General features: G+C 50.8%; 1 protein-coding gene across 3 annotated transcripts in view; it reads left to right on the top strand.

The window, feature by feature from the left end:
* KIFC3 (kinesin family member C3) overlaps positions 1–15,122 on the top strand; it is a 97,903-nt gene that overhangs the window by 42,862 nt on the left and 39,919 nt on the right. For all 3 annotated transcript variants that reach the window (XM_063945815.1, XM_063945817.1, XM_063945816.1), the window contains exons 7-9: positions 9,812–9,959; positions 12,217–12,347; positions 12,475–12,586. In XM_063945815.1, the coding sequence (XP_063801885.1) occupies positions 9,812–9,959; positions 12,217–12,347; positions 12,475–12,586 (391 nt within the window). The remainder of the gene's footprint in view (positions 1–9,811; positions 9,960–12,216; positions 12,348–12,474; positions 12,587–15,122) is intronic.

The raw sequence follows: 15,122 nt of genomic DNA, 5'->3' as shown, positions 1-15,122 counted from the left end.
CTACTATACACAGGTGACCTTCCCCTGCTACTACTGCTATACACAGGTCACCTTCCCCTGCTACTACTACTATACACAGGTCACCTTCCCCTGATGCTACTACTATACACAGGTCACCTTCCCCTGTTACTACTATACACAGGTCACCTTCCCCTGCTACTACTATACACAGGTCATCTTCCCCTGCTACTACTACTATACACAGGTCACCTACCCCTGCTGCTACTGCTATACACAGGTCACCTTCCCCTGCTACTACTGCTATACACAGGTCACCTTCCCCTGCTACTACTACTATACACAGGTCACCTTCCCCTGCTACTACTGCTATACACAGGTCACCTTCCCCTGCTACTACTACTATACACAGGTCACCTTCTCCTTCTGCTACTACTATACACAGGTCACCTTCCCCTTCTGCTACTACTATACATAGGTCACTTTCTCCTGCTGCTGCAATACACAGGTCACATTCCACTGGTACTACTATACACAGGTCACCTTCCCCTGCCACTACTACACACAGGTCACCTTCCCCTGCTACTACTATACACAGGTCACCTTCCCCTGCTACTACTATACACAGGTCACCTTCCCCTGCCACTACTACACACAGATCATCTTCCCCTGCTACTACTATACACAGGTCACCTTCCCCTGCTACTACTATACACAGGTCACCTTCCCCTGCTACTACTATACACAGGTCACCTTCCCCTGCTACTACTATACACAGGTCACCTTCCCCTGCTATTACTATACACAGGTCACCTTCCCCTGCTACTACTACTACACACAGGTCACCTTCCCCTGCTACTACTACTACACACAGGTCACCTTCCCCTGCTACTACTATACACAGGTCACCTTACCCTGCTACTACTACTATACACAGGTCACCTTTCCCTGCTACTACTACTATACACAGGTCACATTCCCCTGCTACTACTGCTATACACAGGTCACCTATCCCTGCTGCTACTACTATACACAGGTCACCTTCCCCTGCTACTACTAGTATACACAGGTCACCTATCCCTGCTGCTACTGCTATACACAGGTCACCTTCCCCTTCTGCTACTACTATACACAGGTCACCATCCCCTGCTACTATACACAGGTCACCTTCCCTTTCTGCTACTACTATACACAGGTCACTTTCTCCTGCTGCTACTACTATACACAGATCATCTTCCCCTGCTATTACTATACACCGGTCACCTTCCCCTGCTACTACTATACACAGGTCACCTTCCCCTGCTATTACTATACACAGGTCACCTTCCCCTGCTGCTGCTGCTGCTACTACTACTATACACAGTTCACCTTCCGCTACTACTACTATACACAGGTCACCTACCCCTGCTGCTACTGCTATACACAGGTCACCTTCCCTTTCTGCTACTACTATACACAGGTCACTTTCTCCTGCTGCTACTACTATACACAGATCATCTTCCCCTGCTACTACTACTATACACAGGTCACCTTCCCCTGCTACTACTATACACAGGTCACCTTCCCCTGCTACTACTATACACAGGTCACCTTCCCCTGCTATTACTATACACAGGTCACCTTCCCCTGCTACTACTATACACAGGTCACCTTCCCCTGCTAGTACTACTATACACAGGTCACCTTTCCCTGCTGCTGCTACTATACACAGGTCACCTTCCCCTGCTACTACTACTATACACAGGTCACCTTCCCCTGCTGCTACTACTATACACAGGTCACCTTCCCCTGCTACTACTACTATACACAGGTCACCTTCCCCTGCTACTACTACTATACACAGGTCACCTACCCCTGCTGCTACTTCTATACACAGGTCACCTTCCCCTGCTACTACTATACACAGGTCACCTTCCCCTGCTGCTACTATACACAGGTCACCTTCCCCTGCTACTACTATACACAGGTCACCTTCCCCTGCTGCTACTATACACAGGTCACCTTCCCCTGCTACTACTATACACAGGTCACCTTCCCCTGCTACTATACACAGGTCACCTTCCCCTGCTGCTACTATACACAGGTCACCTTTCCCTGCTGCTACTATACACAGGTCACCTTCCCCTGCTACTACTATACACAGGTCACCTTCCCCTGCTGCTACTATACACAGGTCACCTTCCCCTGCTACTACTACTATACACAGGTCACCTACCCCTGCTGCTACTACTATACACAGGTCACCTTCCCCTGCTACTACTATACACAGGTCACCTTCCCCTGCTACTACTACTATACACAGGTCACCTTCCCCTGCTACTACTACTATACACAGGTCACCTTCCCCTGCTACTACTACTATACACAGGTCACCTACCCCTTCTGCTACTACTATACACAGGTCACCTTCCCCTGCTACTACTATACACAGGTCATTTTCTCCTGCTGCTGCAATACACAGGTCACATTCCACTGGTACTACTATACACAGGTCACCTTCCCCTTCTGCTACTACTATACACAGGTCACCATCCCCTGCTACTATACACAGGTCACCTTCCCCTGCTACTACTATACACAGGTCACCTTCCCCTGCTACTATACACAAGTCACCTTCCCCTGCTGCTACTATACACAGGTCACCTTCCCCTGCTACTACTATACACAGGTCACCTTCCCCTGCTGCTACTATACACAGGTTACCTTCCCCTGCTACTACTATACACAGGTCACCTTCCCCTGCTGCTACTACTATACACAGGTCACCTTCCCCTGCTACTACTAAACACAGGTCACCTTCCCCTGCTATTACTGTACACAGGTCACCTTCCCCTGCTGCTACTGCTATACACAGGTCACCTTCCCCTGCTGCTACTACTATACACAGGTCACCTTCCCCTGCTACTACTGCTATACACAGGTCACCTTCCCCTGCTACTACTACTATACACAGGTCACCTTCCCCTGCTACTACTGCTATACACAGGTCACCTTCCCCTGCTACTACTACTATACACAGGTCACCTTCCCCTGATGCTACTACTATACACAGGTCACCTTCCCCTGTTACTACTATACACAGGTCACCTTCCCCTGCTACTACTATACACAGGTCATCTTCCCCTGCTACTACTACTATACACAGGTCACCTACCCCTGCTGCTACTGCTATACACAGGTCACCTTCCCCTGCTACTACTGCTATACACAGGTCACCTTCCCCTGCTACTACTACTATACACAGGTCACCTTCCCCTGCTACTACTGCTATACACAGGTCACCTTCCCCTGCTACTACTGCTATACACAGGTCACCTTCCCCTGCTACTACTACTATACACAGGTCACCTTCCCCTGCTGCTGCTACTACTACTATACACAGGTCACCTTCCCCTGCTACTACTATACACAGGTCACCTTCCCCTGCTACTACTATACACAGGGCACCTTCCCCTGCTACTACTATACACAGGTCACCTTCCCCTGCTACTACTATACACAGGTCACCTTCCCCTGCTACTATACACAAGTCACCTTCCCCTGCTGCTACTATACACAGGTCACCTTCCCCTGCTACTACTATACACAGGTCACCTTCCCCTGCTCCTACTATACACAGGTTACCTTCCCCTGCTACTACTATACACAGGTCACCTTCCCCTGCTGCTACTACTATACACAGGTCACCTTCCCCTGCTACTACTAAACACACGTCACCTTCCCCTGCTATTACTATACACAGGTCACCTTCCCCTGCTGCTACTGCTATACACAGGTCACCTTCCCCTGCTGCTACTACTATACACAGGTCACCTTCCCCTGCTACTACTGCTATACACAGGTCACCTTCCCCTGCTACTACTACTATACACAGGTCACCTTCCCCTGCTACTACTGCTATACACAGGTCACCTTCCCCTGCTACTACTGCTATACACAGGTCACCTTCCCCTGCTACTACTACTATACACAGGTCACCTTCCCCTGCTGCTGCTACTACTATACACAGGTCATCTTCCCCTGCTACTACTACTATACACAGGTCACCTACCCCTGCTGCTACTGCTATACACAGGTCATCTTCCCCTGCTACTACTATACACCAGTCACCTTCCCCTGTTACTACTACTATACACAGGTCACCTTCCCCTGCTACTACTACTATACACAGGTCACCTTCCCCTGCTACTACTATACACAGGTAACCTTTCCCTGCTACTACTACTATACACAGGTCACCTTCTGCTATTACTACTATACACAGGTCACCTACCCCTGCTACTACTACTATACACAGGTCACCTTTCCCTGCTACTACTACTATACACAGGTCCCCTTCCCCTGCTATTACTATACACAGGTCACCTTCCCCTGCTGCTACTACTATACACAGGTCACCTTCCCCTGCTGCTACTACTATACACAGGTCACCTTCCCCTGCTACTACTATACACAGGTCCCCTTCCCCTGCTATTACTATACACAGGTCACCTTCCCCTGCTACTACTACTATACACAGGTCACCTTCCCCTGCTACTACTATACACAGGTCACCTTCTGCTACTACTACTATACACAGGTCACCTTTCCCTGCTGCTGCTGCTACTGTACACAGGTCACCTTCCCCTGCTACTACTATACACAGGTCACCTTCCCCTGCTACTATACACAAGTCACCTTCCCCTGCTGCTACTATACACAGGTCACCTTCCCCTGCTACTACTATACACAGGTCACCTTCCCCTGCTGCTACTATACACAGGTTACCTTCCCCTGCTACTACTATACACAGGTCACCTTCCCCTGCTGCTACTACTATACACAGGTCACCTTCCCCTGCTACTACTAAACACAGGTCACCTTCCCCTGCTATTACTATACACAGGTCACCTTCCCCTGCTGCTACTGCTATACACAGGTCACCTTCCCCTGCTACTACTGCTATACACAGGTCACCTTCCCCTGCTACTACTACTATACACAGGTCACCTTCCCCTGCTACTACTGCTATACACAGGTCACCTTCCCCTGCTACTACTACTATACACAGGTCACCTTCCCCTGATGCTACTACTATACACAGGTCACCTTCCCCTGTTACTACTATACACAGGTCACCTTCCCCTGCTACTACTACTATACACAGGTCACCTACCCCTGCTGCTACTGCTATACACAGGTCACCTTCCCCTGCTACTACTGCTATACACAGGTCACCTTCCCCTGCTACTACTACTATACACAGGTCACCTTCCCCTGCTACTACTGCTATACACAGGTCACCTTCCCCTGCTACTACTGCTATACACAGGTCACCTTCCCCTGCTACTACTACTATACACAGGTCACCTTCCCCTGCTGCTGCTACTACTATACACAGGTCATCTTCCCCTGCTACTACTACTATACACAGGTCACCTACCCCTGCTGCTACTGCTATACACAGGTCATCTTCCCCTGCTACTACTATACACCAGTCACCTTCCCGTTACTACTACTATACACAGGTCACCTTCCCCTGCTACTACTACTATACACAGGTCACCTTCCCCTGCTACTACTATACACAGGTAACCTTTCCCTGCTACTACTACTATACACAGGTCACCTTCTGCTATTACTACTATACACAGGTCACCTACCCCTGCTACTACTACTATACACAGGTCACCTTTCCCTGCTACTACTACTATACACAGGTCACCTACCCCTGCTACTACTACTATACACAGGTCATCTTCCCCTGCTATTACTGCTATACACAGGTCACCTACCCCTGCTACTACTATACACAGGTCACCTTCCCCTGCTACTACTACTATACATAGGTCACCTTCCCCTGCTACTACTACTATACACAGGTCACCTTTCCCTGCTACTACTACTATACACAGATCCACTTCCCCTGCTACTACTATACACAGGTCCCCTTCCCCTGCTATTACTATACACAGGTCACCTTCCCCTGCTGCTACTACTATACACAGGTCACCTTCCCCTGCTGCTACTACTATACACAGGTCACCTTCCCCTGCTACTACTATACACAGGTCACCTTCCCCTGCTGCTACTACTATACACAGGTCCCCTTCCCCTGCTATTACTATACACAGGTCACCTTCCCCTGCTACTACTACTATACACAGGTCACCTTCCCCTGCTATTACTATACACAGGTCACCTTCCCCTGCTACTACTACTATACATAGGTCACCTTCCCCTGCTACTACTACTATACACAGGTCACCTTCCCCTGCTATTACTATACACAGGTCACCTTCCCCTGCTACTACTACTATACACAGGTCACCTTCTGCTACTACTATACACAGGTCACCTTTCCCTGCTGCTGCTGCTACTGTACACAGGTCACCTTCCCCTGCTACTACTACTATACACAGGTCACCTTCCCCTCCTGCTACTATACACAGGTCACCTTCCCCTGCTACTACTATACACAGGTCACCTTCCCCTCCTGCTACTATACACAGGTCACCTTCCCCTGCTACTACTATACACAGGTCACCTTCCCCTGCTGCTACTATACACAGGTCACCTTCCCCTGCTACTACTATACACAGGTCACCTTCCCCTGCTGCTACTATACACAGGTCACCTTTCCCTGCTGCTGCTGCTACTGTACACAGGTCACCTTCCCCTGCTACTACTATACACAGGTCACCTTCCCCTCCTGCTACTATACACAGGTCACCTTCCCCTGCTACTACTATACACAGGTCACCTTCCCCTGCTACTACTATACACAGGTCACCTTCCCCTGCTACTACTATACACAGGTCACCTTCCCCTGCTACTACTATACACAGGTCACCTACCCCTGCTACTATACACAGGTCACCTTCCCCTCCTGCTACTATACACAGGTCACCTTCCCCTGCTACTACTATACACAGGTCACCTTCCCCTGCTGCTACTATACACAGGTCACCTTCCCCTGCTACTACTATACACAGGTCACCTTCCCCTCCTGCTACTATACACAGGTCACCTTCCCCTGCTACTACTATACACAGGTCACCTTCCCCTGCTGCTACTATACACAGGTCACCTTCCCCTGCTACTACTATACACAGGTCACCTTCCCCTGCTGCTACTATACACAGGTCACCTTCCCCTGCTACTACTATACACAGGTCACCTTCCCCTGCTACTATACACAGGTCACCTTCCCCTGCTACTATACACAGGTCACCTTCCCCTGCTGCTACTATACACAGGTCACCTTTCCCTGCTGCTACTATACACAGGTCACCTTCCCCTGCTACTACTATACACAGGTCACCTTCCCCTGCTGCTACTATACACAGGTCACCTTCCCCTGCTACTACTACTATACACAGGTCACCTACCCCTGCTGCTACTACTATACACAGGTCACCTTCCCCTGCTACTACTATACACAGGTCACCTTCCCCTGCTACTACTACTATACACAGGTCACCTTCCCCTGCTACTACTACTATACACAGGTCACCTTCCCCTGCTACTACTACTATACACAGGTCACCTACCCCTGCTACTACTGCTATACACAGGTCACCTTCCCCTGCTGCTACTGCTATACACAGGTCACCTACCCCTGCTGCTACTACTATACACAGGTCACCTACCCCTGCTGCTACTACTATACACAGGTCACCTTCCCCTGCTACTACTATACACAGGTCACCTTCCCCTGCTACTACTACTATACACAGGTCACCTACCCCTGCTGCTACTGCTATACACAGGTCACCTTCCCCTGCTACTACTACTATACACAGGTCACCTTCCCCTGCTACTACTACTATACACAGGTCACCTTCCCCTGCTACTACTACTATACACAGGTCACCTTCCCCTGCTACTACTGCTATACACAGGTCACCTTCCCCTGCTACTACTACTATACACAGGTCACCTTCCCCTGCTGCTGCTACTACTACTATACACAGCTCACCTTCCCCTGCTACTGCTACTATACACAGGTCACCTTCCCCTGCTACTACTGCTATACACAGGTCACCTTCCCCTGCTACTACTACTATACACAGGTCACCTTCCCCTGCTACTACTACTATACACAGGTCATCTTCCCCTGCTACTACTACTATACACAGGTCACCTACCCCTGCTGCTACTGCTATACACAGGTCACCTACCCCTGCTGTTACTGCTATACACAGGTCATCTTCCCCTGCTACTACTATACACAGGTCACCTACCCCTGCTGCTACTGCTATACACAGGTCATCTTCCCCTGCTACTACTATACACAGGTCACCTTCCCCTGCTACTACTACTACTATACACAGGTCACCTTCCCCTGCTACTACTATACACAGGTCACCTTCCCCTGCTACTACTATACACAGGTCACCTTTCCCTGCTACTACTACTTTACACAGATCCCCTTCCCCTGCTACTACTATACACAGGTCACCTTCCCCTGCTGCTATTACTATACACAGGTCACCTTCCCCTACTACTACTATACACAGGTCACCTTTCCCTGCTGCTACTATTACTATACACAGGTCACCTTCCCCTGCTACTACTACTATACACAGGTCACCTTCCCCTGCTACTACTACTATACACAGATCACCTTCCCCTGCTGCTACTATACACAGGTCACCTTCCCCTGCTGCTGCTGCTGCTACTACTACTACTATACACAGGTCACCTTCCGCTACTACTACTATACACAGGTCACCTTCCCCTGCTACTATACACAGGTCACCTTCCCCTGCTACTACTGCTATACACAGGTCACCTTCCCCTGCTACTACTGCTATACACAGGTCACCTTCCCCTGCTACTACTACTATACACAGGTCACCTTCCCCTGCTACTACTACTATACACAGGTCACCTTCCCCTGCTACTACTGCTATACACAGGTCACCTTCCCCTGCTACTACTGCTATACACAGGTCACCTTCCCCTGCTACTACTACTATACACAGGTCACCTTCCCCTGCTGCTACTACTATACACAGGTCACCTTCCCCTGCTACTACTACTATACACAGGTCACCTTCCCCTGCTACTACTACTATACACAGGTCACCTTCCCCTGCTACTACTATACACAGGTCACCTTCCCCTGCTACTACTACTACTATACACAGGTCACCTTCCCCTGCTACTACTATACACAGGTCACCTTTCCCTGCTACTACTACTATACACAGGTCACCTTCCGCTATTACTACTATACACAGGTCACCTTCCCCTGCTACTACTACTATACACAGGTCACCTTCCCCTGTTACTACTACTATACACAGGTCACCTTCCCCTGCTACTACTACTACTATACACAGGTCACCTTTCCCTGCTACTACTACTACTATACACAGGTCACCTTCCCCTGCTACTACTACTACTATACACAGGTCACCTTCCCCTGCTACTACTACTACTATACACAGGTCACCTTTCCCTGCTACTACTTCTTTACACAGATCCCCTTCCCCTGCTATTACTATACACAGGTCACCTTCCCCTGCTGCTGCTGCTGCTACTACTACTATACACAGGTCACCTTCCGCTACTACTACTATACACAGGTCACCTTCCCCTGCTACTATACACAGGTCACCTTCCCCTGCTGCTGCTACTACTACTACTATACACAGGTCACCTTCCGCTACTACTACTATACACAGGTCACCTTCCCCTGCTACTACTATACACAGGTCACCTTCCCCTGCTACTACTACTATACACAGGTCATCTTCCCCTGCTATTACTATACACAGGTCACCTTCCCCTGCTAGTACATGCTATGTCACTATAGACAGGGGCATTAGAGACTCCCCATTGGCTGACGCGTCTTGTTCTGCAGCTGGCTCTGTATGCTGCGGAGTTGGACCGCTCCCAGGCACAGATGGTGGATGAGTTCCAGTGTCTGCAGGAGCAGAAGGAACTTGCTGTTTCTGAGGCATTTGAGCGAGCGCAGGAGGAAATGAGAGCTGTGCACCACAGCCTGGATGGTAAGTGCCTCACCATCAGTGGTCACCAGAGCCCAGATCTCCTGCCCCCTCCCTTATATCATTCTTCCCTCCCCATATCCCACTGCCCCAGTATTTCCCTGTTCCCTGTCTACTGCCCCGCTGTGTTCCCTCTGCCCTCCCTATAGCCACGCACTGGGTACTGTCCATTGTTGGCCCCTGCTGTCCTCCTGTGCTCCCCCTGCCCTCCCTATAACCACACACTGGGTACTGTCCATTGTTGGCCCCTGCTGTCCCCCTTTGCTCCCCCTGCCCTCCCTATAACCACACACTGGGTACTGTCCATTGTTGGCCCCTGCTGTCCTCCTGTGCTCCTCCTACCCTCCCTATAACCACACACTGGGTACTGGCCATTGTTGGCCCCTGCTGTCCTCCTGTGCTCCCCCTACCCTCTCTAGGGTACTGGCCATTGTTAGCCCCTGCTGTCCTCCTGTGCTCCCCCTGCCCTCTCTAGGGTACTGTCCATTGTTGGCCCCTGCTGTCCTCCAGTGCTCCCCCTGCCCTCCCTATAACCACACACTGGGTACTGTCCATTGTTGGCCCCTGCTGTCCCCCTTTGCTCCCCCTGCCCTCCCTATAGCCACGCACTGGGTACTGTCCATTGTTGGCCCCTGCTGTCCTCCTGCCCTCCCTATAACCACACACTGCGTACTGTCCATTGTTGGCCCCTGCTGTCCTCCTGTGCTCCTCCTACCCTCCCTATAGCCACGCACTGGGTACTGTCCATTGTTGGCCCCTGCTGTCCTCCTGTGCTCCTCCTGCCCTCCCTATAACCACACACTGGGTACTGTCCATTGTTTGCCCCTGCTGTCCTCCTGTGCTCCTCCTGCCCTCCCTATAACCACACACTGGGTACTGTCCATTGTTGGCCCCTGCTGTCCCCCTTTGCTCCCCCTGCCCTCCCTATAGCCACGCACTGGGTACTGTCCATTGTTGGCCCCTGCTGTCCTCCTGTGCTCCTCCTGCCCTCCCTATAACCACACACTGGGTACTGTCCATTGTTGGCCCCTGCTGTCCTCCTGTGCTCCCCCTGCCCTCCCTATAGCCATGCACTGGGTACTGTCCATTGTTGGCCCCTGCTGTCCTCCTTTGCTCCCCCTGCCCTCCCTGTAGCCACGCACTGGGTACTGTCCATTGTTGGCCCCTGCTGTCCTCCTTTGCTCCCCCTGCCCTCCCTATAGCCACGCACTGGGTACTGTCCATTGTTGGCCCCTGCTGTCCTCCTTTGCTCCCCCTGCCCTCCCTATAGCCATGCACTGGGTACTGTCCATTGTTGGCCCCTGCTGTCCTCCTTTGCTCCCCCTGCCCTCCCTATAGCCACGCACTGGGTACTGTCCATTGTTGGCCCCTGCTGTCCTCCTTTGCTCCCCCTGCCCTCCCTATAGCCACGCACTGGGTACTGTCCATTGTTGGCCCCTGCTGTCCTCCTGTGCTCCCCCTGCCCTCTCTAGGGTACTGTCCATTGTTGGCCCCTGCTGTCCTCCTGTGCTCCTCCTGCCCTCTCTAGGGTACTGTCCATTGTTGGCCCCTGCTGTCCTCCTGTGCTCCTCCTGCCCTCTCTAGGGTACTGGCCATTGTTAGCCCCTGCTGTCCTCCTGTGCTCCCCCTGCCCTCTCTAGGGTACTGTCCATTGTTGGCCCCTGCTGTCCTCCTGTGCTCCTCCTGCCCTCTCTAGGGTACTGGCCATTGTTAGCCCCTGCTGGCCTCCTGTGCTCCCCCTGCCCTCTCTAGGGTACTGGCCATTGTTAGCCCCTGCTGTCCCCCTTTGCTCCCCCTGCCCTCTCTAGGGTACTGTCCATTGTTGGCCCCTGCTGTCCTCCTGTGCTCCTCCTGCCCTCTCTAGGGTACTGTCCATTGTTGGCCCCTGCTGTCCTCCTGTGCTCCTCCTGCCCTCTCTAGGGTACTGGCCATTGTTAGCCCCTGCTGTCCTTCTGTGCTCCCCCTGCCCTCTCTAGGGTACTGTCCATTGTTGGCCCCTGCTGTCCTCCTGTGCTCCTCCTGCCCTCTCTAGGGTACTGGCCATTGTTAGCCCCTGCTGGCCTCCTGTGCTCCCCCTGCCCTCTCTAGGGTACTGGCCATTGTTAGCCCCTGCTGTCCCCCTTTGCTCCCCCTGCCCTCTCTAGGGTACTGTCCATTGTTGGCCCCTGCTGTCCTCCTTTGCTCCCCCTACCCTCCCTATAGCCATGCACTGGGATACACTACTGACTAACACCGATGTCACTGACTCTCCAATCCTCAGGTGTCCGCAGGAACCTCCTCATGCTGCAGCCGGCTCTCCGTACACTGACACATGACTATAACACCTTGAAGAGACAGGTTCGAGACTTCCCCGGGCTGCTGTCTGACGCCATGCAGGAGGCACGGGATGAGGTACGTGGTTTGGGCATGGTATTTGGAGCTGGGATATGTAATAACACATTTGTCATCATAGATATTTCTAGTATTGGAAAGAGTTGTATCTAGAACATTAATATTGTTCTACCTTTCATTGATACAGTTCTCACAGGCTGTGACCAGGGTTCAGGATGCAAATTGTGAGATTCTCTCCAAATACCGGCGAGAGCTTCACCTACGGAAAGACTGCCACAACCAGCTGATGCGTCTGAGAGGTGAGTATGCAATACACAGTGACAGGTGTGTGCGGTGAGTGTGCAGTACACAATGGCCCTCATTCCGAGTTGGTCGGTCGCAAGGCGAATTTAGCAGAGTTGCTCACGCTAAGCCGCCGCCTACTGGGAGTGAATCTTAGCTTCTTAAAATTGCGACCGATGTATTCGCAATATTGCTATTACAAACTACTTCGCAGTTTCAGAGTAGCTCCAGACTTACTCTGCCTGTGCGATCAGTTCAGTGCTTGTCGTTCCTGGTTGACGTCACAAACACACCCAGCGTTCGCCCAGGCACTCCCACCGTTTCTCCAGCCACTCCTGCGTTTTTTCCGGAAACGGTAGCGTTTTCAGCCACACGCCCCTAAAACGCCGTGTTTCCGCCCAGTAACACCCATTTCCTGTCAATCACATTACGATCGCCGGAGCGAAGAAAAAGCCGTGAGTAAAAATACTTTCTTCATAGTAAAGTTACTTGGCGCAGTCGCAGTGCGAACTTTGCGCATGCGTACTAAGCGGATTTTCACTGCGATGCGATGAAAAAGAACGAGCGAACAACTCGGAATGAGGGCCAATGCACGGTGACAGGTGTGCAGTACACAATGCACACGGACAGGTGTGCAGTACACAATGCACACGGACAGGTGTGCAGTACACAATGCACACGGACAGGTGTGCAGTACACAACGCTTTAGTGACAAGTGTGCGAGGTGAGTGTGTAATACACAATGCACAGTAACAAGTGTGCGAGGTGAGTGTGTAATACACAATGCTTAGTGACAGGTGTGCGAGGTGAGTGTGTAATACACAATGCAAAGTGACAGGTGTGCGAAGTGAGTGTGTAATACACAATACACAGTGACAGGTGTGTGAAGTGAGTGTGTAATACACAATGCTTAGTGACAGGTATGTGAAGTGAGTGTGTAATACACAATGCACAGTAACAGGTATGTGAAGTGTGTAATACACAATGCTTAGTGACAGGTGTGCAAGGTGGGTGTGCAGTACACAATGCAAAGTGACAGGTGTGCGAGGTGAGTGTGTAATACACAATGGCCAACACAGGACAGGTTGTCACATGACATGGCTGACACAGTGACAGGTGTGTGAGGTGAGTGTAATACAAAATGCTTAGTGACAAGTGTGCGAGGTGAGTGTGAAATACACAATGCACAGTGACAGGTGTGTGCAGTACACAATGCACAGTGACAGGTTTGTGCAGTACACAATGCACAGTGACAGGTGTGCAGTACACAATGCACAGTGACAGGTGTGCAGTACACAATGCACAGTGACAGGTGTGCAGTACACAATGCACAGGGACAGGTGTGCAGTACACAATGCACAGGGACAGGTGTGCAGTACACAATGCACAGGGACAGGTGTGCAGTACACAATGCACAGGGACAGGTGTGCAGTACACAATGCACAGGGACAGGTGTGCAATGCACAGGGACAGGTGTGTGCAGTACACAATGCACAGTGACAGGTGTGTGCGGTGAGTGCAGTACACAATGCACAGTGACAGGTGTGTGCGGTGAGTGTGCAGTACACAATGCACAGTGACAGGTGTGTGCGGTGAGTGTGCAGTACACAATGCACGGTGACAGGTGTGCAGTACACAATGCACACGGACAGGTGTGCAGTACACAATGCACACGGACAGGTGTGCAGTACACAACGCTTTAGTGACAAGTGTGGGAGGTGAGTGTGTAATACACAATGCAAAGTGACAGGTGTGCGAAGTGAGTGTGTAATACACAATACACAATGACAAGTGTGTGAGGTGAGTGTAATACACAATGCTTAGTGACAGGTGTGTGAAGTGAGTGTGTAATACACAATGCACAGTGACAGGTATGTGAAGTGAGTGTGTATTGTGTAATACACAATGCTTAGTGACAGGTGTGCAAGGTGGGTGTGCAGTACACAATGCTTAGTGACAGGTGTGTAAGATGAGTGTGTAATACACAATGCATGGTGACAAGGTGAGTGTTTAATACACAAAGCAGACTGACAGGTGTGCAATACACAATGCAGTGACAGGTGTGCAGGTGTGCAAGGTGAGTGTGTAATACACAATGCTTAGTGACAGGTGTGCAATACACAATGCACAGTGACAAGTGTGCGAGGTGAGTGTGTACATCACGGGTTACAGGTGTACCTGGCAGGTGTATATGTGTGACAGTGGATATGGAGATTATATTGTGTAAGTCATTGCATTTACTATGGTGGGAGTGTAGGTCTCTCTGGCATCTGGATACAGGAGGTAAATCATTTGGTCACATTCACAGTATTGACGGTGACATTGTTGGCAGCATAATGCCGACACAGTAATAATGTAACCATTATAGCTATAAACATAGTTCACCGTTATATAGGGAAACATGATTCTCTGCGCTCGGCTAAATTCCCAGACGTGATCCCTTAGCTACTAATCGCACGTAACTAGAAATCCCAAGACGTGATCCCTTACCTACTAATCACACGTAACTAGAAATCCACAGACGTGATCCCTTACCTACTAATCACAGGTAAC

Source organism: Pseudophryne corroboree, chromosome 11 (genome assembly GCF_028390025.1).
Source record: "Pseudophryne corroboree isolate aPseCor3 chromosome 11, aPseCor3.hap2, whole genome shotgun sequence".
NCBI classification, from domain to species: domain Eukaryota; kingdom Metazoa; phylum Chordata; class Amphibia; order Anura; family Myobatrachidae; genus Pseudophryne; species Pseudophryne corroboree.
Note: the sequence above shows the minus strand (reverse complement) of the source record. Positions and strands in the feature narration are given on the sequence as shown.